Source organism: Bos indicus, chromosome 29 (assembly GCF_029378745.1).
Source record: "Bos indicus isolate NIAB-ARS_2022 breed Sahiwal x Tharparkar chromosome 29, NIAB-ARS_B.indTharparkar_mat_pri_1.0, whole genome shotgun sequence".
NCBI lineage: Eukaryota > Metazoa > Chordata > Mammalia > Artiodactyla > Bovidae > Bos > Bos indicus.
In genome coordinates, this window is record NC_091788.1 from 18548123 (window position 1) to 18573837 (window position 25715).

Here is a 25715-nt window from a genome sequence, read left to right on the forward strand (position 1 = left end):
TTAAGGATCCAGTGTTCCCTCTTGCTTTTTTGGGAAATTTTAGAAACCAACATATGATATCCCTATTGTTTCCTTTTAAGTAGTTGACATGTGAAAAATAGATCCATTTGTAATTCATTCTTCTTTGAATTTGTATGGTCTGCTCAATCAACAGTTAGAACTGGACCTGGAACAACTGACTGGTTCCAAATAGGAAAAGGAGTACGTCAAGGCTGTATATTGTCACCCTGCTTATTTAACTTATATGCAGAGTACATCATGAGAAACGCTGGGCTGGAGGAAGCACAAGCTGGAATCAAGATTGCCAGGAGAAATATCAATCACCTCAGATATGCAGATGACACCACCCTTATGGCAGAAAGTGAAAAGGAACTAAAAAGTCTCTTGATGAAAGTGAAAGAGGAGAGTGAAAAAGTTGGCTTAAAGCTCAACATCCAGAAAACGAAGATCATGGCATCAGGTCCCATCACTTCATGGGAAATAGATGGGGAAGCAATGGAAACAGTGTCAGACTTTATCTTTTTGGGCTTCAAAATCACTGCACATGGTGATTGCAGCTTCACTCCTTGGAAGAAAAGTTATGACCAACCTAGATAGCATATTGAAAAGCAGAGACATTACTTTGCCAACTAAGGTCTGTCTAGTCAAGGCTATGGTTTTTCCAGTAGTCATGTATGGATGTGAGAGCTGGACTGTGAAGAAGGCTGAGTGCCGAAGAATTGATGCTTTTGAACTGTGGTGTTGGAGAAGACTCTTGAGAGTCCCTTGGACTGCAGGGAGATCCAACAGTCCATTCTGAAGATCAGCCCTGGGTGTTCTTTGGAAGGAATGATGCTAAAGCTGAAACTCCAGGACTTTGGCCACCTCATGGGAAGAGTTGACTCATTGGAAAAGACTCTGATGCTGGGAAGGATTGGGGGCAGGAGGAGAAGGGGACGACAGAGGATGAGATGGCTGGATGGCATCGCTGACTCGATGGACAGGGAGGCCTGGCATGCTGCGATTCATGGGGTTGCAAAGAGTCGGACACGACTGAGTGACTGAACATGGATTTTGTTTCAAAAAATTTAGAATTTCTTTTTTCTGATGATAATGGCTTTGTCACAAATAGTTGGTAAACTGGACCAAAATATATGAACTATCTTTTATTAGATACTACACCAAAGGCAGAGTAGGATTGTGGTCCCCGAGAGAGCAGTAATAAAGAATATGAGTTTCTACAACTACCGTGGCTTTCTGCCTGGAAGCAACTTTGGAATTGAAGAAGCAGGGAGGGGGAGCCTAATGATCCTGTAACCACGCTCAGTTGAGGCACAGACTGGATTTTGGCAAGGCTTGGGCAGCTACAAGTTGCATGGTCAAGTTCTAAAAAGATAGAACAATGCAATCAAAGGAACTCCAAGGGGCTTCCTTAGTGACTCAGTGGTAAAGTAAAGAATCCATCTGCTAATGCAGGAGACACAGGTTTAATTCCTGATCTGGAAAGATCCCACATGCCACAGAGCAGCTAAGCCCATGTGCCACAACTATTGAGCCTGTGTTCTAGAGCCTGGGAGCCACTGCTACTAAGCCCATGTGCTGCAACTGCTAAAGCCCATGTGCCCTAGAGCCTGTGCTCTGCACCAAGAGACACCACTGCAATGAGAAGCCTGTGCACCGCAACTAGAGAGCAGTCTGTGGAGCATGAAGACCAAGCACAGCCAAAAACAATTTTTTTTTTTAAAAGCTCCAGAAATCTTTAAATGGGCTACCTTGAGTCTTTAATGAATACTAGGTCGTGAATGCATAAACTCTGTAAACCCAGACAGTGAACATCCAGGGAATTACTAGCAGAATCTTTACCAGATTTATGCAGGAGACATTTAACTCTGACCAGAGTGAAGGATCTTTTGGTGCATCCAAGACATTCAGTGGAGAACCCATTGGATTTGTCATGTTGTAAAGATAGAAAAGTCCTCGGGGAGCAGGGACTCAAATAGATCTCTAAGTAATTACCTGCTAAAACAAAACCCAACTCTCTGATGATTGCAAACACTCAAAAACAACAGTGTCATTGATATTTTCCCACATCTAAGCAGAAATTCCTAGACATTGCAAGAAACATGTCCAAGGTAGTCTATAACCAGGAGAAAAGTCAGTCCAGAGAAATAGATCCAGAAATGAAAGAGGTGATGGAGCTAGCAGTCAGGGCTATTAAAAATAAAATCAGTTAAATTTAAAAATTTAAATGTAAAGAAAAATATGAATGTAATGGCCAGAGAAATGGAAGACATGAAAAGGAACCAAATAGAACTTCTAGGAGTAAAGAAAGGATTATCTGAAATAAAAAGTTAACTGAACAGATTTAACAGTAGATTGGACAGAGCAGAAGAACAGACCAGTAAATTTGAAGATACAGCAAAACTTTATAATCTTAAAAGGAAGCAGAGAAAGAGAGCTGAAAATAGTCAGTGGCTCATTGGTCTGTGAGATAGTACCAGGTAAACTCAACAAAGTATATTTAACATTCTCAAAGGATGGAACCAAAAGTATTGTAAGAAGTAGTGGCTCAAAATTTTCCAAATTTGATGAAAATGATGAACTCATAAGATCCAATAGTCTGAATAAACCCAAAGCAGGGTAGATCCACACAAAAATACCATGAGAGCAGTTTCTAAAAACCAGTGATGAAAAAGAGTATTTTGAGTGCAGCCAAAGGAAAAGACATATTATATATAGAGAAACAGTAAGGACTTCTTGTCAGAAACTATGGAAACTAGGAGATGATGAAACATTTTATATTCAGGAAAATTTCCTTTGAAAGCAAGGGTGAAATAGAAACATTTTCAGCCCAAACTATAGAATTTGTTATTACCTAGTTGAAAGTTACTACAAGAAACATCTTTCAGATGGAGGGAAAATGGATCAGATGAAAACTTAGATCTGGACAAAGAAATGATAAATATATTTGAGTATAAAGTACATTTCCCCTAATTTTAAAGATAATTGGCTATTTATAAAGAAAAGTCATATTATGAGTTTTATGACATATGTAGAAGTAAAATGTATGATACACAAGGTATTAAGGATGAGAGCAGGGAAATGGAAGTACACCACAGTGTTGTAAGGGTAGCGGGTATTCACATATTTTGTGAAGTAAGAGGTATCATTGATGGTACAGTCTACTGAGTTAAAGATGTATATTGTAAAACCCAGAGCAACCACTAAGTATTAAAGAAGTATGCCGTTCAACTAGATGTGAAATGAAACGCTAGAGTATACCGAGTTAATCCCAAAGAAGACAAGAAAAGGTGGAAGAAAGGAACAAAGAAATGTATGGATATATGGAAGGTAAATGGTAAGATTGTAGATTTAAATCCAATTATATCAATAATTGCATTAAATACAAATAATTTTGATCAGGATTTGGTAAGCTTCTTTAAAAAAACAGATATTAAGAATGTTTTAGGCTTTGTGGTCAGTATAAGGTCCTAGAAACTCTTCAGTTCTGCCAGGGTAGCAAAAAATCTAGTTCTAGTTAGTTGTTCAGTCATGTCCGACTCTTTGCAACCCCATGGACTATAACTCACCAGGCTTCTCTGTTCATTGAATTCTCCAGGCAAGAATACTGGAATGGGTTGCCATTTTCTTCTCCAGGGGATCTTCCCAACCCAGGGATTGAACCCTGGTCTCCTGCACTGCAGGCAGATTCTTTATGATCTGAGCCACCAGGGAAGCCCCATAGCAAAAATAAAAGTAACCATAGATAGTACATAAATTAATAAGTATGACTGTGTTTCACTAAAACTTTCTTTATATATACACTGCAATTTGAATTTCATGTAATTGTTATGCATTGCAAAATACTATTTTTTTCTTTGAGTTTTTTTTTTTTTTTTTACTCCCAACTTTTAGAAAATGTAGAAGTGTTCTTAGTTCACAGGCTGCACAGAAGCAGATAATGGGCTGCATTTGCCTTTTGCCCTGTTGTAGTTTGCTAACCCTTGGCCTAACCTGCTCTCTCCAGTCTGGTCACCATCTCTCCAGTCTGGTCACCATTAGCTACCTGTGATATTTAAATAAAAATTAATTAAAATTAAATAAAAGGGATTGTCAGAGTGGATGAAAAAAATAAGACCCAACTGTATGCTACAAAAATCCACAAAAATCCAGAGTTATAGGTGAAAAATAAAAAGGATAGAAAGTGCTATACTCTGCAAAACTAATCATAAGAAAGCTGGAATAACTATACTAATATCAGAAAGTGGAAACTCCAGAACATGGACTAGAATGTTGCAGGAGTTACTTTGTCAAGGAGATGTAATGATTCTGACAGTGTCTTCCCCCCAACTCTTCCTGCCCAATAACGGAGCTCTAAAATATTGGAAGCAAATTGACAGAGTTGAAAGATACATATGCAATCTAAAGTTAAAATTGGAAGTTTCAACACTCCTCTCAGTAATTGATAGTGCAACTAGATAGGGAATCAGTCCTAATATAGGACATGAATGGTGTTGTCAACAAACTGGATGTTACTGACATTTCTCCTCGTGGCGAAAGGTGCATTCTTTGGAAATGACTGACAGCCTCAGATGTTGGTGAGGATGTATAGCAACTGGCATAGTAGTGGGGAAGGTTAAATGATACAACCATTTTAGCAGAACGCTTGTGAGTTTCTTATGAAGTTAAACCTACTTATACTGCGCATGAGTGCACGTGTGCTCAGTTGTGTCCCACTCTGCGACCTTATAGACTGTAACTGGCAAGGCTTCTCTGTCCATGGGGTTCTCCAGGCAAGAATACTGGAGTGGGTTGCTATTTTCTCTTCCAGGGGATCTTCCCGACCCAAGGATTGAACCCATATCTCTTGCATCTCCTGCATTGGCAGGCAGATTCTTTACCACTCTGCCACCATACTATACACGCTGTCAGTTCTAACTACTGTCTACACAAGAGAAATAAAAATGTTTGTCCACACACAGACTTGTATACAAACATGCATAGCAGCTTTACTTACAATAGCCTCAGACTGGAAATAACCTTAGCATTCATCAGATGATTGAGTCAGCAAATACTGTTCATAGAATGGGATACTGCTCACATCAATAAGGTGTGGGTTGCTAACATATGCAAAATGTGAGTGACTGTGAAAAACATTATGCTGAGTTTAAAAAGTCAAAGTGAGGACGTACTATGTGATTCCATTTTTGTGAAACTCTAAAGACAAATCTACACTCAAAAAAGTAGATTAGTGCTTGCCTGAGGCTAAAAGTGGGTTCATTGACTAGGAAGAAGGTCACAGGGAAATCATTTATTTAGTCATAGTCTCTTCTGGTTTTTAATTTTTTTTTTTTTTTGGCTTATCTTAGTTTGTTCTCATTGCATTAGGAAGCTTAATCATTCATAAAAGAGTTTATGATTGGCAACTTGAAATTCATAGTGTGGGTAGAATTGATTGGTTGGTATAAATGCACATTGGCAACATTCTGTTTTCTGTGTTTCCTTTAGAGGTTTTAGAAATATATCTGTTTTTCTATCTGCTTCTTTAAGTATGAGCAAGAAGTGTGTATTATTGTTTATTCATTTGCTAATCAGTCAGTTCCTTGGGTTATGAGAAGAGTATGTTTTAAAATTTTGTTTTGTCAAAGTACAGTTGATTTACAATATTGTGTGAATTTCTGCTATATAACAGTGATTCAGTCATATATATATATCTATATATATATACACACAGACACACACACACACATTCATACACACACACACATTCTTTTTCATATTCTTTTCCTTTATGCTTTATCACAGGATATTTAATGTACTTCCCTGTGCTATACAGTAGGACCTTGTTTGTCCATTGTATATATAATAGTTTGCATCAACTAATCCCAAACTCCCAATTCATTCCCCACCCCACCCTCTGCTTGACAACCACAAGTCTGTTCTCCGTGTCTGTGAGTCTGTTTCTCTTTCATAGGTAAGTTCATTTGTGTCGTATTTTAGAGTCCACATATAAGTAATATCATGTTATTTGTCCTTTTCTGACTTAACTTCACTTAATAGGATAATCTCTAGGTCTACCCATGTTGCTGCCGGTGACATTATTTCATTCCTTTTTTATGGTTAAGTAGTTTCCATTGTATGTATGTAGTACATCTTCTTTATCTGTTGATGGACATTTATGTTACTTTGTTTTCATGTCTTGGTTATTGTAAATAGTGCTGCTGTGAAGATTGGAGTGCATATATCTTTTTGAATTACAGTTTTTTCTGGATATATGCCCTGAGGTGGGATTACTGAATCATATAGCAACTCTTAATTTTTTGAGGAACCTCCATACTGTTTTCCATAGTTGCTGTACCAATTTACATTCCCACCAACAGTATAGGAGGGTTCTCTTTTCTCCACACCCTCTCCAGCATTTATTATTGGTAGACTTTTTAATGATGGCCATTCTCACCTGTGTGAGGTGGTACCTCACTGTAATTTTTGATTCACATTTCTCTTATTAAAATAAAAATTTTTAGTCCAAATCATCTGTTCATTGAACAAGTGTTTACTGAATGTATGGTATGTGGGTAGGCACTGTCCTAGGTGCTGAAGATAGAGGCCTACTTAATGTGGGATGGAGGTAATCAGAAAGGCATTTATAATACAGCGTGAAGTATCAGTAGAATAATATTGGGATATTCATCAGGAGCACTTAATCCTGATAAAAGAATAATCAAGGAGTGGATAAAAGAATGATTTCTTAAGATATAACATCCAAACAACTTTGAGGATGAAGAGAGGTGAGTTGATAATAGAAGGAACAGCACATACAGAGGTCTAGAGTCTAGAAACAGCATGGAATATTTGGGTATTTCATAAAGTTTAGTATGGCGGATTTGTTGAACCATTAAACCAGACTAATAACTCATTAGTCTGGACTTCCTGTTATATGAGGAAAAATAACCCCATATATTTGAAGCCACTCTGGTTAGGTTTTCTGATACTTGAACATATCCATAACCAGCAGAGGGAGATAACATATTTAAGTTAAAACAAAGAGATGGATGAGATAACCTAGACAAAAGAAATGAAGTCCTAAAATAGAACCAGCTTTCAAGGAAAGTGCAGAAGTGAGCCTGCAGATGAATCCAATATAGGGCAAAGAAATAAGAGGAGGAATCAGAAAAGCGGTGTCACAGGATGGCCAGGTTTCAAGAATGAAGTTGTGAGCACTGCTGTCATAATGCTGCCAAATAACCAAAGACTATAGTATCCATCTTTGTGTGAAATGTTCCCTTGGTATCTCATATTTTCTTGAAGAGATCTCTAGTCTGTCCCATTCTGTTATTTTCCTCTATTTCTTTGCATTGGTCACTTAGGAAAGCTTTCTTAATTCCCCTTGCTATTCTTTGGAACTCTGCATTCCAAAGAATATCTTTCCTTTGGGTATATCTTTCCTTTTCTTCTTTGCCTTTCACTTCTCTTCTTTTCTCAGCTATTCCTAAGGCCTCCTCAGACAACCATTTTGCCTTTTTGCATTTCTTCTTGGGAATGGTTTTGATCACTGCCTCTTGTAAAATGTCATGAACCTCCATCCATAGTTCTTCAGGCACTCTGTCTAAAAAATCGAATCCCTTAAATCTATTTGTGACTTCACTGTATAATCGTAAGGGATTTGATTTAGGTCATACCTGAATGGTCTAGTGGTTTTCCCTACTTTCTTCAATTTAAGTCTAAATTTGGCAATAAGGAGTTCATGATCTGAACCACAATCAGCTCCCAGTCTTATTTTTGCTGATTGTATAGAGCTTCTCCATCTTCGGCTGCAAAGAAATAATCAATCTGATTTTGGTATTGACCATCTGGTGATGTGCATGTGTAGAGTCATCTTTTGTGTTGTTGGAAGAGAGTATTGCTACGACCAGTACATTCTCTTGGCAAAACTATGTTACCCTTTTCTGTGCTTCATTTTGTACTCCAAGGTGAAACTGGCCTCTTACTCCAGGTATCTCTTGCCTTTCTGCTTTTGCATTCCAGTCCCCTGTGATGAAAAGAACGTCTTTTTTTTGGTGTTTTCTAGAAGGTCTTGTACGTCATCATAGAACCATTCAACTTCAGCTTCTTCAGAATTAGTGGTTAGGGCACAGACTTGGATTACTGTGATACTGAATGGTTTGTCTTGGAAATGAGCAGAAATCATTCTGTCATTTTTGAGATTGCATCCAAGTACTGCATTTTGGATTCTTTTGTTGACTGTGATGGCTATTCCATTTCTTCTAAGGGAATCTTGCCCACAGTATATAGTAAAGGGTCATCTGAATTAAATGCTGCCATTCTGGTCCGTTTTAGTTCATTGATTATTAAAATGTCGATGTTCACTATTTCCATCTCCTGTTTGACCACTTGTAGTTTACCTTGATTCATGGACCTAACATTCCAGGTTCCTAGGCAATCTTGTTCTTCACAGCATCGCACTTTGCTTCATCACCAATCACATCCACAACTGGGCATTGTTTTTGCTTTGGCTTCATCTCTTCATTCTTCCTGGAGCTATTTTTCTACTCTTCTCCAGTAGCATATTGGGCACCTATTGACCTGGAGAGTTCATCTTTCAGTGTCCTATCTTCTTGCCTTTTCATACTGTTCATGGGGTTCTCCAGGCAAGAATACCGAAGACATTTACCATCCGCTTCTCCAGTGGACCATGTTTTGTCAGAACTCTCCACCATGACCCTTCTGTCTTGGGCACAATAAAGGACAGAAAAGGTATGGACCTAACAGAAGCAGAAGATATCAAGAAGAGGTGGCAAGAATACACAGAACTGTACAAAAAAGATCTTTATGATCCAGATATCCATGATGGTGTGATCACTCACCTTGAGCCAGACATCCTGGAATATGAAGTCGAGTAGGCCTTAGAAAGCTGGTGGAGGTGATGGAATTCCAGCTGAGCTCTTTCAAATCCTGAAAGATGATGCTGTGAAAGTGTTGCACTCAGTATGCCTGCAAATTTGGAAAACTCAGCAGTGGCCATAAGACTGGAAAAGGTCAGTTCTCATTCCAATCCCAAAGAAAGGCAATGCCAAAGAATGTTCAGACTCCCAGACAATTGCACTCATCTCACACGCTACCAAAGTAATGCTCAAAATTCTTCAGGTGAGGCTTCAACAGTATGTGAACTGAGAATTTCCAGCTGGTCAAGGTGGATTTAGAAAAGGCAGAGGAACCAGAGATCAAATTGCCAACATCCTTTGGATCATAGAAAAAGCAAGAGAATTCCAGAAAAACATCTACTTCTGCTTTATTGAGTATGCCAAAGCCCTTGACTGTGTGGATCACAACAAACTGTGGAAAATTCTGAAAGAGATGGGAATACCTGACCACTTGACCTGCCTCCTGAGAAATCTGTATGCAGGTCAAGAAGCCATAGTTAGAACCGGACATGGAACAATGGACTGGTTCCAAATTGGTAAAGGAGTACCACAAGGCTGTATATTGTCGCCCTGTTTATTTAACTTATATGCAGAGTACATCATGAGAAATGCTGGGCTGGGTGAAGTACAAGCTGGTATCAAGATTGCTGGGAGAAATATAAATAACCTCAGATATGCAGATGACACCACCCTTACGGCAGAAAGTGAAGAAGAACTAAAGAGCCTCTTGATGAAAGTGAAATAGAGTGAAAAGTTGGCTTAAAGCTCAGCATTCAAGAAACTAAGATCAAGAAACAGTCCCATCACTTCATGGCAAATAGATGGTGAAACAATGGAAACAGTGTCAGACTTTATTTTTTTTGGGCTCCAAAATCACTGCAGATGGTGACTGCAGCCATGAAATTAAAAGACGCTTATTCCTTGGAAGGAAAGTTATGACCAACCTAGACAGCATATTAAAAAGCAGAGACATGACTTTGCTGACAAGGGTCCATCTAGTCAAAGCTATGGTTTTTCCAGTAGTCATGTATGGATGTGAGGGTTGGACCATAAAGAAGGCTAATGGCCGAAGAATTGATACTTTTGAACTGTGGTGTTGGAGAAGACTCTTGAGTGTCCCTTGGACTGCAATGAGATCAAACCAGTCAATCATAAAGGAAATCAGTCTTGTATACTCTTTGGAACAACTGATGCTGAAGCTGAAGCTCCAAATCTTTGGCCACCTGATGTGTAGAACTGACTCACTGGAAAAGACCGTGAGGCTGGGCAAGATTGAAGGCAGGAGGAAAAGGGGATGACAGAGGATGACGTGATTGGATGGCATCACCAACTCGATGGACATGAGTTTGATCAAGCTCCGGGAGTTGGTGATCTACAGAAAAGCCTGCGTGTTGCAGTCCATGGGATGGCAAAGAGTCAGACACCACTAAGCAACTCCACTGTAACTGTAACTATAAGGGACTCAGTCTTAGTAAAGCATTCACTCTAGGAACTCTTTTTTTTCTTTTTATTTATATATTTTTTAATATGAATGTATTTATTTTAATTGGAGGTTAATTACTTTACAATATTTTATTGGTTTTGCCATACATCAACATGAATCCGCCACAGGTATACATGTGTTCCCCATCCTGAACCCCCCTCCCTCCTCCCTCCCTTTTTTTTTCTTTTTAAAGTGTAGAAATCAAGTCAACAGCTGTTGTACTTTCATTCAGTTAGATTAGATTTTGTGCACATAAGAACTAAATACTGAGATAATGATAATTCTACACCAGCAGTGAAGAGTAAGAGGTGAGGATGTTAGTTTTTCAACATAGGTGAACAGTCTCAGTGGAACACTTTGAAAAACATTTAATATGTCAGCTATCCTGAACCTGTAGGAAGGAAGGATTCTTTAAACTGAGATATTTGTATGTCTTTTGGGTTGTTTCTAAACTCTGAACATATTTACATAGATTTTTGTGTTTACATTTTTTAGGATGTCCATAGCTTTCATTCGAAATTAAGAGGTTGTCTTGTGTTGGATTCCCTGGCAGCAGACAAAAATGTGAGTGCATGTAGTTTATTTGGAAATTGATGCCAGGAAGCATCAGTGGGGAAGAGTAGTGGAGTGATCCTGGGAAAGGGGGGAAAAAGCCAATATGGAATGTGTTTTTAAGTAACTTACTTTATCGGCAACTGGGATGAAATTTTTCTGTTGAGATAAAAGATCATATCTCAGATTGATCCCAGCAGAGGAGTTAAGGAGCTTCTGCCAGTTACTTGTTTAGAGATGCTCTCAAGAACACTTAACCTCCCCGCCCTGTAGTCAGAGAGAAATCCTCATGTGAAGACTTGTACAAGCTTGCAGGTTGGCCTGTCCTGGAATCATGTAAGTGGTGAGGGGTTCAAGGTGAGGTGCTGCCAGCATCTGCTACAGAGGTAACAATAAAATACAATTTTATTTCTTGGTTAATTGAAGATTTTTTTAAAGATTAAAAAAAACTATTAATTCTTTAATGTCACAGAATTTCCATGTTTTAAGTGGTAAGAAAATAGTCCTTATCCCTTAGAGATATACGGTGAGATATTTGTGGATGAAATCATACCTGGAATTTGCTTTAAAATAACACATTGGGGTGAATCAGGATTGTCTGAATGGTTAAATAACCCATGTAAGACTGTCAGAAAACATGCCCTGTTGTCTTTTTCCAATTGTAACTATCAAATGTTAATAAGAACGGATCAGTGCCTTTAGAAATCTTTAGGCAGAACCTGTTTTTTATGGGTTGTGTTTTGCTGATGTTTCAGTGGAACATACTTAAATCACCAGCATTTTATTTAGACAACCTGGTTTAGTTATAAATAATTTTTAGTAGTCAGCTGGCTGGCCCCCAAATAAGGTGTCAGCATTTGCTTTAAATAAGACATGATCACCATCTGGTGGTGAATAACAGTAACTTTGGTTTGTATATTGCTTTATGGCTTATAAAGTTTTCATATACATCTTCTCATTTATTGAGATTATTGTAGAAGTTACAGTGAATTCATTTTGTTATGCTTTCTGCCAAGATGACATAGATCTGTAAGATGACATAGTATGTTACTTATATAGTTACTTCTGCTTGTCGAATGAATGTTGATTGAAAGAAAGTATAAATTGATCACTTGTTAGGTAGGAATGAAGATAACATAAATTTCATAATGGAACAGAATTCTTTTAAGTTCATATCTGCAGAACTGTCTTTAAAAGAAACATCAAACTGATTTCCTAACACCTAAAACCATGGTATTGAATCATAAAGGCATCTTTTAGTGTGCATTTAAGTTTTTAAATTCTATGAAACATACATGATGTGGATAGAAATTTGGTATTCTGTAGAGATCTGGTGTTAGGAAATCACTGTATAGGTATTTTTTAGTTAAATAAATAAAGACTATATGACATCAAAAAGTCTGCCTTTATTTTCTTTCTATTCTTTTCCTGTTTATGCTTAGTTTTTAGTCTCTCTGAATTATCAAAATTTGGGATAAATGAAAATAATTTTTTAGCTAGTGTGCTTGATTTTTTTGCTTTATTTATAATAAATATTAAAACTGTAATGTAATTTTCCCCATTATTTTGTTTAACATTATAGATGAAATCAGATCTTGTGGGTTAGCAAAGCAGTTTATAATTTGGCTTTGGTTTCAGTGGATACTACCTATTTTGCAGGTTGAGCATTGTCTGAAGGTGGTGTTTTCATTTTGAGTAACAATGCTTGCTTTTGAATTCTAAAGCACAGTGTTTCTCAACCTTTTTTCCCATGATCACATTTCTAAAGAGAAAAGTTTAAAATTAATTTCTCCCTAGCAAGAGAAATTAAATGCTAAGGAGTAAGATTTTGTCTCATAGGGTTAAGTTGTGGAGAACCATAAACCATTATCTGAGATTTTTTACCCTCCTCCAGGACCAGTTTTTGCCTCCTTGGTTGCAGTATTGCTCCCATTGAGAATATAAACTGTAGTGAACTTTGCTTTTTATAATTGTAAATTTTCCAGAAAGCAATTTGGAAGTGAAGTGATTGTTTCAAAAGTTTTTGTTTGTTTTAAATAAATTCTTACTCATTTGTTTTTGGCAGCCCTGTGTCCTCCTTGCTTTTCTGAGGCTTTCTGTAGTTACAGTGAGCTGGGGCTACTCTTCATTGCAGTACATGGGCTTCTGATTGCAGTGGCTTCTTTTGTTGTGGAGCACAGGCTCTAGTGTGTTGGGTTCAGTAGTTGCAGCACATGGGCTTAGTTGTTCTGTGGCATGTGGAATCTTCCTGGACCAGGGATTGAACTCATGTCCCTTGCATTGGCAGGTGGATTCCTATCCACTGCACCACCATGGAAAGTCCTCAAAAGTTTTAACTGTAAAAATGGATAGGAAAGTAGCAACAACAGTCTTGGATGCACAACATTGTGAATATAATTAATGGCACTGAAATGCACACTTAAAATGGTTAAGATAATAATTTTATGTTGTTTGTTTTAAACATCGATTGTGTAACACCCCAAGACCCATTGATTTTTGTGCACTTTAAAAGGATGAACTGTATGGTATATAAATTATATCTCAGTCAGTTCAGTTCAGTTGCTCAGTGTCCAACTCTTTGCGACCCCATGAACTGCAGCACGCCAGGCCTCCCTGTCCATCACCAACTTCTGGAGTCTACCCAAACTCATGTCCATTGAGTCGGTGATGCCATCCAACCATCTCATCCTCTGTCGTCCCCTTCTCCTCCTGCCCTCAATCTTTCCCAGCATCAGGGTCTTTTCAGATGAGTCAGCTCTTCTCATAAGGTGGCCACAGTATTGGAGTTTCAGCTTCCACATCAGTCCTTCCAATGAACACCTAGAACTGATCTCCTTTAGAAGGGACTGGTTGGATCTCCTTGTAGTCCAAGGGACTCTCAAGAGTCTTCTCCAACACCACAGTTCAAAAGTATCAATTCTTCGGCGCTTAGCTTTCTTTAGAGTCCAACTTTCACATCCATACATCACAACTGGAAAAACCATAGCCTTGACTAAACAGACCTTTGTCAGCAAAGTAATGTCTCTGCTTTTTAATATGCTGTCTAGGTTGGTCATAACTTTCCTTCCAAGGAGTAAACGTCTTTTAATTTCATGGCTGCAGTCACCATTTGCAGTGATTTTTGGAGCCCCCAAAAATAAAGTCTGACACTGTTTCCACTGTTTCCCCATCTATTTGCCATAAAGTGATGGGACTGGATGCCATGATTTTAGTTTTCTGAATGTTGAGCTTTAAGTCAACCTTTTCACTCTCCTCTTTCACTTTCATCAAGAGGCTCTTTAGTTCTTCACTTTCTGCCATGAGGGTGGTGTCATCTGCATATCTGAGGTTATTGATATTTCTCCCAGCAATCTTGATTCCAGCTTGTGCTTCTTCCAGTCCAGCATTTCTCATGATGTATTCTGCATATAAGTTAAATAAGCAGGGTGACAATATACAGCCATGACATATTCCTTTCCTATTTGGAACCAGTCTGTTGTTCCATGTCCAGTTCTAACTGTTGCTTCCTGACCTGCATACAGGCTTCTCAAGAAGCAGATCAGGTGGTCTGGTATTCCCATCTCTTTCAGAATTCTCCACAGTTTATTGTGATCCACACAGTCAAAGGTTTTGGCATAGTCAATAAAGCAGAAATAGATATTTTTCTGGAACTCTCTTGCTTTTTCCATGATCCAGCGGATGTTGGCAATTTGATCTCTGGTTCCTCTGCTTTTTCTAAAACCAGCTTGAACATCTGGAAGTTCACAGTTCTGTTGAAAAACGGAAGAGTGGATAGGAAGGAGTAGTAATAGTCTTTCTGTTGTCAGAGCAACCTTTTAGCTGAATTACATTTTAGAAATGTGTAATGCGTCAGAGTGCATAGTCAGGAGCAACCCAAGATAAGAACCCAGATACTGAGCTGTGCAAAAAGGTGCTTGATTCATAACTTAGGTCTTCTGAACCATTCCTCCATCCGTTTGATACTACTTGGATCTTTAAGAAATGTTACAGTGAGGCTTGGATTGGAAGGTCAGAGGTCTGGGATCTTCCTTCTGCTCTCTTTGATCTTGGGCAGTTACCATCACATCTTAGTTGTTAAGTTTTCTGGTTTATCAGAGAGTGTACTTTCAGTTCAAAAATGCTAAATCCTATGATTACTGCTGTGTTATTCTAAGGCTGCAGTACTTAGATTTGGACATTGAATATTAGAGCTGGAAGTCTTTAGTTCACCTGGTACAACTCTATTTATGGATAAAAAAATTGAGGTTTGCACCTCTTGACTCTTTCTAGTGCTTTTCATTATATACATGTAGCACAGTTTTAAAGAGTACTTAGTGGTGTATTAAGTGCAGGCTTTTAAGTATGGTGTGAACTTCCCTGGTGGCTCAGACAGTAAAGAATTTGCCCACAATGTGGGAGACCTGGATTCGATCCCTGGGTTGGGAAGATCCTCTAGAGAAGAGAATGGCAACCCACTCCAGTATTCCTGTCTGGAGAATCACATGAACAGAGGAGCCTGGTGGAGTGCAGTCCATGGGGTCACAAAGAAACGGACACAACTAAACAACTCTTTCTTCTGAACATTTGAAATGTTGAAGAATATCAGAAATAAGACATGGTGGTACACATAAATTTATTTGACTTTATTACTAAATGTCTATATGTATATGTTGCCTTTCTAAATTGTGACCAATCAAACAAAAAGTTGTGGTTTCTGCTTTTAAAAATGAACTAATCAATAGGAATTACATAAAAGACAGATGAATAATAGTCACTTTCTCAGATTAAGATTGGTGAGGGTGCTTGTTAGAAATTTTGAAATTTTATAGATTTTGCAATTTTCCTTGATGGTACTTGTCTACATCTTTTCTGCTACCACCTTAGCCCATGCCGTCATTGTCTTTTTTGTTTGTTTGTCTGTGACGGTTGCAGCACACAGGATCTTTGATCTTATTTGTGGCATGTGGTATTTAGTTCCCTGACCCGGGATCAAACCCAGGTCCCCTGCATTGGGAGCATGGAGTCTTAACCATTGGACCACCAAGGTGGTCCTGCCATCATTATCTCTTGCCTGGAGTATGGCACTAGCTTCCTAATTAGTAGTATCCCCCTTCTCCTCACCCCCCCAGCTCTGTTTCATTCCTCAGAACAATCAAAATAATCTCCATAGCCCCTGTATTTTTTTAAATATAAAATATAAAACTTACACAAAATTGAAAGGTTGTATAATGAAGTTTCACATGCTCATCACCAAGGTTCAGTGAAATTTTGTAATTTTGTGTCATCTATATCTCTGTCCTCTGTTGCTTATTATGAAGCAGATCCTAGACATAGAAGAATCTTTTAAAAACTTACGTCAGGGGAGTTGCCTCATGGTTCAGTGCCTAAGACTCCCAATGCAGGGGGCCTAGGATCAATCCTTGGTCAGGGAGCTAGATCCCACTTGCCGCAACTAAGACCTGGTGGAGCCAAATAAATAAATATTTAAAAAGCCAGAAAACTTAGATGAGGAAGCTTTCCTAAATCCCTCCCTTGATGTCTCATTACACTCAAAATCAAAACTCTACATGGCTCCCAAGGCTTTTTGAGATAATGACCTTTGCTTACTTCTTCAGTGACATTGTGCACCGTTTTCTCTTTCCTACCACACTGCATGGCTTTAGTTGCCACAGAACTTCTCTACAGGCATTTCCATGTGCCTGGCGTGATCTTCCCTTCCTTGGCTTAATTGGCTGCTTCTTTATGGTATTTCCTTAATTAGACAGCTTTTCACTGATGGTTTTATCCTATGTAAAAATGTTTTCCTAAAATGTTGGCAGTTAGTGCATTTAGGTGAAGGGTGTATTAGTCTTTCAAATTTTTATTAGATTGCAAGAAAAAATATTGAAGGAAAACCCCTCCTCCTTCTTAAATACTTTGGTATCACCGTTTCTCTTAAAATTTGTTTTGAGTCTTTCTCGCCTTTCTTCCCTACCTATCCCCTCCTTCCTCCTGTGATTATTTAATTGATTAGAGAGAAAAGGGAAATAGTATTATCTGATGAGAGAGTTGGAGGCATATGTTATTGGAAGCCATTGCCTTAAGTACCTTAGACTCCCTCGGCAAGGATGCTGTTTGTTAAGTGTATATAAGGAAAGAGTAACCCTTTAAAGATGGCCTGATGTGAGGGTGGCTCACTTCATCTTACCTAGAGACCTTTCCTCTCCATGAACATCTACCTTCTTTAGGAAGAAATGCTGAATGCTGGTTATCAGACCTCCAGCCATGCTGATGTTTGTAGTAGTAGGTACACTGACTACTTTGTCGTCACCGACTCCATGGACATGAGTTTGAGTAAGCTCCAGGAGTTGGTGATGGTCAGGGAAGCCTGGTGTGCTGCAGTCCACGGGGTTGCAAAGAGTTGGACACGACTGAGCGACTGAACTGACTGAGTGACTACTTTGTAGCAGAGATGTTTTCACAGTTTTTATTCTGGAATAATCTGAGCCATGTTTCGTGTGTGTCTCTGTCTATATTGAATCAGTGGTATGATTCTCAATGAAACCCAAAACGTAAATGGAGCATTAGATACCCCTTGGTTTGTCTGCCTACGTAACAACTATTCTTGGATTTTTTTTTCCCATTATGGTAATCGCTTAGTGATTTATATTACCTGGAATCTGGCATCTTGCATCTCTAAACTATAGCTTTTCAGATAGTGACCTGAGTTACAGTTCAGAGTCTTGAGCCGTTAGTTTTTTTTCTTTTTAAACTTCAGAAAACTTTAGGATGATTGATTAAATAAACTTTGGAGGTTGGTATATAAAAACAGTTATTTCAAGGATCAAGTGGACTGTGGGACCAGTGTCATTATGTCTAAAACTGTGCTCCCCCACCAGAGTTTATAGAACCTGGCATTAAGTAAGAGCTTTTTGTAAGCTTATACTTAAATCCCTGTATCTGAAATCAATGTCCTTTTATCGGTGGCCTACATAAAATCTAGTGTTTCGTGACTCCAAGTGTGTCTCTGTTTATAAGCATGGAGGATGTTTAAGTGAAAGACTTCATTGAGAAATGAGAAGAATTATGTCATTTAGTTATTAAGAACAGCTGTAAATTTCTATCATTAAAAAACCAGAAGTGTAAATAATAAAACTAGAAATACAGAAGCAGCAGCATTCGTAAGGCTTGGTGCTGGAAAGGTGCTTAGAAAAATGTCAGCTATAGCATGTCTTTGGGGAGTGGATCAGTAATATGTTCTGGGATTCTGCCACTTACTGCTGCTTCCATACCTGCATCATTTTGGCAGACCCTCCATGAATTCACACATTGCCTGACCTTTTCTTTTGCTTCAGAATCTTTCACCTTCCTGCGGCCTTGTGAAAGAAACGGGTCCATTAAAGGTTATGTATCAAATCTATCATGTGAAAAGGCGGAGAATTAGTTCAATTGGGACAAAATTTGTAGTTTTCAGAATGACTTGAATCTGGTTAATAGATAATTCTTTGAAGTTAATAATTCCTAATGTTCCCAAAATTAAGTTATTAAGTATTCCAGGTGATAAATAAGTGAATTTACAGATTGTCAGAGTGTATGTTAAGATAATGATCATATGTTTAAAAAAATATGATTGATAATTTATGGCTGTACCAAACTCTAGTCACTTGCCTCATGTGGCTATTTAAATTAATTTAAAAATCACTAAAATTAAGTTCCTTAGTTTTATTAACCACATATCAAGTACTAAATAGGCACATGCAGCTAATGACTACTGTTTTGGAAAGTTCAGATATTGACAGCACTGTTTAAGAGAATGTGAAGTATGGGAATTGTAATATTTTCAACTTATCTATTATACTGGTTAATTTTTCTGTTGGAATTCTTGTCTGTTTCTTATCAGCAGACAAGATATTAAGAGCTGCAGGTGTCCATTAGGTTATTAGCCTATCAGTTATGTTTGCAACAAAATGTATAAGTAAATTGGATGTTAGATAGACTTATTGTGATGATCATTTTGCAGTAATTTTTAATATCAAGTCTTAATGTTATATACCTGAAACTAAATATAATGTTATATGTCAGCTGTATCACCACACAAAAAATAAGTAGATTGTTAGTAAATTATGGGGTTTTATAATTATAAATTTTATATATTATAAATTACAATTTATAAATTTTAATTTTCAATATGCTTGCTCTGTGTGATCCAGTGCAGTAGCACTAGTTGTGTGTGGCTCCTGAGCACTTGAAATGTGGCTGGTGTGAATTGAGATGTGCTGTAAGGATAAAATGATAATGTTTTGAATACTGAGTATCCCCCAAAAGTGTACAGTGAATGAAGACAGTCAAAAGTTACAAACTTAACAGTTACAAAATAAGTATGTTATGGGAAGGTAGTATACAGCATAGTGACTACAGTTAATAATGCTGTACAGCATATTTGAAAGTTGCTAAGCAAGTAGAAACCACAATCACAGAAAACCAACCAATCTGATCACATGGACCACAGACTTGTCTAACTTAATAACTGTGAGCTATGCTGTGTAGGGCCACCCAAGACGGACAGATGATGGTGGAGAGTTCTGACAAAAAGTGGTCTGCTGGAGAAGAGAATGGCAAACCACTTCAGTATTCGTGCCTGGAGAACCCCATGAAAGTATGAAAAGGCAAAAAGATAGGACACTGAAAGGAGTACTCCCAAGGTTGGTAGGTGCCCAATATGCTACTGGAGATCAGTGGAGAAATTAACTGCAGAAAGAATGAAGAGACGGCGCCAAAGCAAAAACAACACCCAGTTGTGGATGTGACTGGTGATGGAAGTAAAGTCCAATGCTGTAAAGAGCAATAGAGTTGGACACGACTGAAGCGACTTAGCAGCAGCAGCAGCTGCATACCACCTCCTAAAACAAATAAGCAAATAAAAGCAATCTGTTTTCCTGCAGTTCAGTTTTTGAGAGCTTTTTAAATTATAGAGCATTCTTTTGAATAAAATGTAGACTTTAGAGCCTGGCCTTATAAGGTTCTACATGATCATGCCCCTTACCTGGGTGCTTCCAGTTCCATGCTCACTTTGTTTTTCAGCCTTTTATGTCTTGTTACTTCGGTAAGCAGTGTCCTTGCCCCCTTTTCTCCACTATACCCTCAGTCCCATACATTCTGGTCTTAAACGTGTTGTCGCTCAGTCGTGTCCTACTCTTTGTGATCCCATGGACTGTAGCCCACCAGGCTCCTCCGTCCATGGGATTTTCCAGGCAAGAGTACTGGAGTGGGGTGCCATTGCCTTCGCCGATTGTCAGTTTACTTGTCTCTAATCATCCCTCCTGTGTTTCTTCCCCTTACCTCCAGCTCACCCACTGTTAACCCCTCTGAGAAGATTCCCTTAAGTAGGTTTATTAAAGGTAGCTACTATTTCTTGCTTACTAATATAGGTGGATTCACAGACATTTGTTGAATGGGAAAATGTTTTTATACTTCAGGGTCATTTCAAATTAGAAGTGACTTTAGTGGAGAATAAAGAGTCTGAAAGAATAACTGAAAAAAAAATTAATCACCTTCCAACCTGTACTTCAGAGCCCTTGTATACTGCAAGGTGTTACGTGTTTCACAGAAAAAGAGTCCATGATCAAATATATTAGAGAATGCTGCAGACTATATCCAAGATAGGAATATAGGACTGTGTATGTAAGACTATAATCAGTAAAGGCTTCAGGAAGTTCTATAGTAAAAATAAGTATATATTTTTTGATACAGCATTTTCCTAATATATTTGATTATGGAAACTTTTTAGATAGAATAAATGTAATTTCTCCTAGGTTACTAGCCGTATTTGGGAAATGCTAAATGTATGTGTCTTTTATTTCCCTCAGGTCTAATTAATTCATCTATACCTCATAATCAGGCTCATGCCCAGAGGATATTTGGAGGAACTCTGGTTGTTTACATAGTTGAAAGAGAAAACTTTAGGGAAGTACAGCTATCTTCAAATATTTGAAGGTTCCATTAAAAGAGGAGTTGAAAATATTTTCTTTGAAACCAGAGAATAAGAGCAAGAACCAGGGGGAGGAAGATGTAGGTAGGCAGAGGTTTTGCTTTGTGTAAGGGTAACTTTCTAATAATTAGAATTTTCTAAGGTTAAATAAATGTTAAATTCAAATAAATCTTAATCCCCAATCTATAAGCCAACAGACATACCCAGAGGTGGCAGGACAGCTCCAGTTTAGTTCAGTTCAGTCTCAGTCGTGTCCAACTCTTGTGAGTAAAGAGTTCTGTCCCTAAAGCTTGTCAAGCAAAGATTTATAGGGATGCTCTAGAGGAGTTTAGCACATTAGGTAAGGAATAGATTAGAAGGGTAGTTCTCTGCAATAGTTTGAAAACCATTAGGCTCTATTTCTGAGATATCTATGAATCGGAATTTATATTCATTGATCCTTTTCTAATTCTATGAATCCATGTCTTGGTTTGCAGTCTCAGTCAAGAAACCAAATATGAGAAACATATAGTAGAAATTTTAACTGTATGGTTAATTGCTTTTACTTGATTTTTTAAAAATATACTTTATTTTTTAGAGCAGTTTTAGATTCACACAAAGAAATTCAGCATAAAGTATAGAGAGGTCATATATACACTCTTCCCCTAGGAATATATTAATACAACCTCTCTCACTGTCCACATTCCACAGTATCGTGGTACATTTGGTAAAATGAATGAACCCTACGTTGATACATTATCACCCAAATGTCTACATTTAGAGTTCACCCCCCCCCACTTTTTTTCCCTATTTTTTTTGGCTATGTGCAGCATGTGGGATCTTAGTTCCCCAACCAGGGATCAAGCTGCAGTGGAAGTGTGGTGCCTTAGACACTGGACCACCAGGGAATTGTAGAGTTCACTCTCAGTTGTTGATGTTTGGAAAGAAAACGTGAATATTCTTGCCCATCTTTGACAAAGTGGTTTTTAGTTGTTTCTTATCGTAGTTTAGTCTTTTCTGATTCAGAGGTCTAAAAGATAACTAGATCAACATCTATTTTGAAAAAGTAGTCATCTTTTGAGAAAGTTCTTTTTTTCAATAATCTCATTAGAAATGTTTTATTTTGCTGACTAACAGTATTTTTTCTTCCTTTTAAGTACCTAAAGAATTGGTGGAGCTCCATTTGAAGTTGATGAGGAAGATTGGCAAATCTGTTACAGCAGACAGATGGGAAAAATACTTGATCAAGGTAAACATTTATAAGTCACCTTCTCTGAAATATTATTCTATCTAGCATAAATTGATGTTATGTTTCATAATGTGCTCTTACTTTTAAAACGTTCTTTTAAAAGTTGCAAAATATGAACCAGAAATCCATATGATTACTGTAACTTTTGTAGCAACTATGCTCTGGTCTAGAGTCCTAAAGATTTTAGAGGTGTTACATATCTTTTGTGCCAAACACTGCACTCAGGACTCTTCATGTTTTCTCTCAGTTGATCCTTAAAATCATCCTAATCAACTTAATTGAGGTATGGACAGGGCCCAATAAAGTTGTCATTTTTCTTTGAGATCACATAGTATGTGTAGACAGAGCCAAAATTTGTCTTTTACCTAAAAGTTAAAATGTCTTTTACTTAAAAGGTAATACTGACTCAAAAACTCTTGGGTCAGTGTGAAAGACTTCTAAGTTATCATTAGACCAAACCTATTGTAAATGAGAACAGTCTGGGTAATCAGAAAACAGTTGCTTTGGGATAAACCCTATTAATGGCAAGGCCATTCAGGAAAAATTGTCTGGAATTACATCCAAACTTTGAGATCCACACAATTTTTTGTGTGTGGGAGGGGATGGTATGGTATTTGAACTCTTAACATATTAGAATATTAAGATTATATTTTTAGGTGGGATTGAAAAACTGGAATTGTCTTGTCTTGACAAGAAAATTTGTTTTTGTATATACATCTTGTATACAAAACACGAAAATTTGTCTTTGTATACATGTGTTGTCATATCTGCTTTTGCATATGATTGTAGAGTGCTATGAAAAGAAGAACCATCAAGAAACAAGAGTTGCTTTTTATTATAAAAATCACACTTGCTGTTCCAGTTATCTTTGCTGCATATTGTTTTATGTCACTTAATTTGGACATCACTCTAAATTAAGTGACATAAAACAATAATCATTTTAATCACCTCAGTGACACTGTGGGTTGGGAATCTCAGGTCACTTTCACTGTACTTTGTTGGCTAAAGCAGTCACAGTTCTCCCAGATTTAGGGAGAGGAAGACTAGACCCTCAACTCTCAGTGAGTGGTAGGAGTGTCTTAACTTTTGAAAAGCCCACTGTGAGATGAATCAATATTTTTTGTACAAGTTTGAAACCCTGAAAAGTTGGCTTAGCATTTCAAAAGTTTGATGCTGTGGGATTTTCTAAAAGCCTTGATTAACTAATATTTAATTATATCTCTGAACTGTATTAAGCTGTGAATAGTAAAGGAGCAGATTTTTAACTATTTAAAGTCTTAAAAAATGCCAGTGGTTGAAGGGAGGTGCCAGTGAAGTTGCTGTTTTACCTTTAACAAAATATTCATTAAGGATTAAGAATCTAGATCTGGACCTTAAAAAGAGGTGCTGGAATTTCAGTACAGTAATCTTTTAAAAAGTAATTTTATTTATTGTCTATGCTAGGTCTTTGTTGGGCTTCCCTTGTGGCTCAGCTGGTAAAGAATCTGCCTGCAGTGCAGGAGACCTGAGTTCTATCTCTGGGTTGGGAAGATCCCCTGGAGAAGGGAAAGGCTACCCACTCCAGTATTCTGGCTTGGAGAATTCCATGGACTGTGTAGTCCACGGGATTGCAAAGAGTTGAACACGACTGAGCAACTTTAACTTTGACTTCGTAGGTCTTCGTTGCTGCTCAGGCTTTTCTCTAGTTATAGCAAGCGGGGCCTACTCTCTCATCGCAGTGGCCTCTCTTGTTGCTGAGCACAGGTTCTGGGACCCACCGGCTTCAGCTCTTGGGGCACGTGGGCTCAGTAGTTGCAGTTTCTGGGCTCCGGAGCACAGGCTCATGGATGTGGCTCGTGAACTTAGTTGCTCCATGATATGTGGGATCTTCCTGGACCAGGGATTGAACCTGTGTCTCCTGCTTTGGCAGGTGAATTCTTTACCACTGAGCCACCAAGGAAGCCCAGGATAGTCATTTTTTTGTTTTTTATTTTTTAAAATTAATTTGTTTATTATAATTGGAGGCTAATTGTAATATTGTGGTGGTTTTTGCCATACATTGACACGAATCAGCCACAGGTGTACATGGGTCCCCCCCATCCAGAACCCCCCTCCCACCACCCTCCCCATCCCATCCCTCTGGGTTGTTCCACTGCACTGGCTTTGAGTGCCCTGTTTCATGCATTGAACTTGGACTGGTCATCTATTTCATATGGTAATACACGTGTTTCAATGCTGTTCTCTCAAATCATCCCATGCTTGCCTTCTCCCACAGAGTCCAAAAGTCTGTTCTTTATATCTCTGTCTCTTTTGCTGTCTCGCATATAGGGTCATTACCATCTTTCTAAATTCCATATATATGTGTTAATATACTGTACTGGTGTTTTTCTTTCTGACTTACTTCACTCTGTATGCTATGCTATGCTATGCTAAGTCACTTCAGTCATGTCTGACTCTGTGCGACCCCATAGACGGCAGCCCACCAGGTTCCCCCGCCCCTGGGATTCTCCAGGCTAGAATACTGGAGTGGGTTGCCATTTCCTTCTCCAATGCATGAAAGTGAAAAGCAAAAGTGAAGTCGCTCAGTCGTGTCCAACTCCTAGCGACGCCATGGACTGCAGCCTTCCAGGCTCCTCCGTCCATGGGATTTGCCAGGCAAGAGTACTGGAGTGGGGTGCCATTGCCTTCTCCTTCACTCTGTATAATAGGCTCCAATTTTATCCACCTCATTAGAACTGACTCAAATGCGTTCTTTTTAATAGCTGAGTAATATTCCATTGTGTATATGTACCACAACTTTCTTATCCATTCGTCTGCTGATGGACATCCAGGCTGCTTCCATGTCCTGGCTATTGTAAACAGTGCTGGAATGCACATTGGGGTACACGTGTCTCTTTCACTTCTGGTTTCCTTGGTCTGTATGCCCAGCAGTGGGATTGCTGGGTCATATGGCAGTTCTATTTGCAGTTTTTTAAGGAATCTCCACACTGTTCTCTATAGTGGCTGTACTAGTTTGCATTCCCACCAGCAATGTAAGAGGGTTCCCTTCAGGATAGTCATTTTTAATGTGACATTTTAAAGCAGTGTAGTTGTATCTAAACCTGTCTGTTACAGTAGATTTGTTTGTTTTTTTACACGTTCTAAGAACTGAAGTAGAAATATCTTTTTTTTTTTTTTTTAGAAATATCTTGTGTACTAATCTCAGCTCTGCTGTTAACAAACTTTGGATCCATGCATGATCTGTTTTTGCCCCCGTTGTATCTTAGTTTCTTCATAAAATGTGAAAATTAGAACAAGATGATATTAAAACCCTTAAGTTTTATGATTATAGCCACAGATTCTGAGTGTTTTTTAATTGAAATATATTCACATAAAATTTGCCTTTTGAAAGTATACAGTTCAGTGTTTTTTAGTATATTCATAAGGTTGTGCAACCATCACCATTATCCAAAACAGAACCTCTTCATTGCCCCAAAAAGAAACCTTCATACCCATCTGCAGTTACTTCCTCCTTCCCTAGTCCTTAGCAACCACTGATCTCTTTTCTGACTCTTTGGATTTGCATATTCTGGAAGTTTCATATAAATAGAATTACAATTTGTAACTTATGTGTTTGGCTTCTTTCAC

General features: G+C 38.2%; 1 protein-coding gene across 2 annotated transcripts in view; it reads left to right on the forward strand.

Moving 5' to 3' along the window:
- The window catches only part of RSF1 (remodeling and spacing factor 1), a 149028-nt gene that overhangs the window by 26067 nt on the left and 97246 nt on the right, over nt 1-25715 (forward strand). For both annotated transcript variants that reach the window (XM_019954640.2, XM_019954641.2), the window contains exon 2: nt 22018-22109. In XM_019954640.2, coding sequence (XP_019810199.2) covers nt 22018-22109 — 92 coding nt within the window. The remainder of the gene's footprint in view (nt 1-22017; nt 22110-25715) is intronic.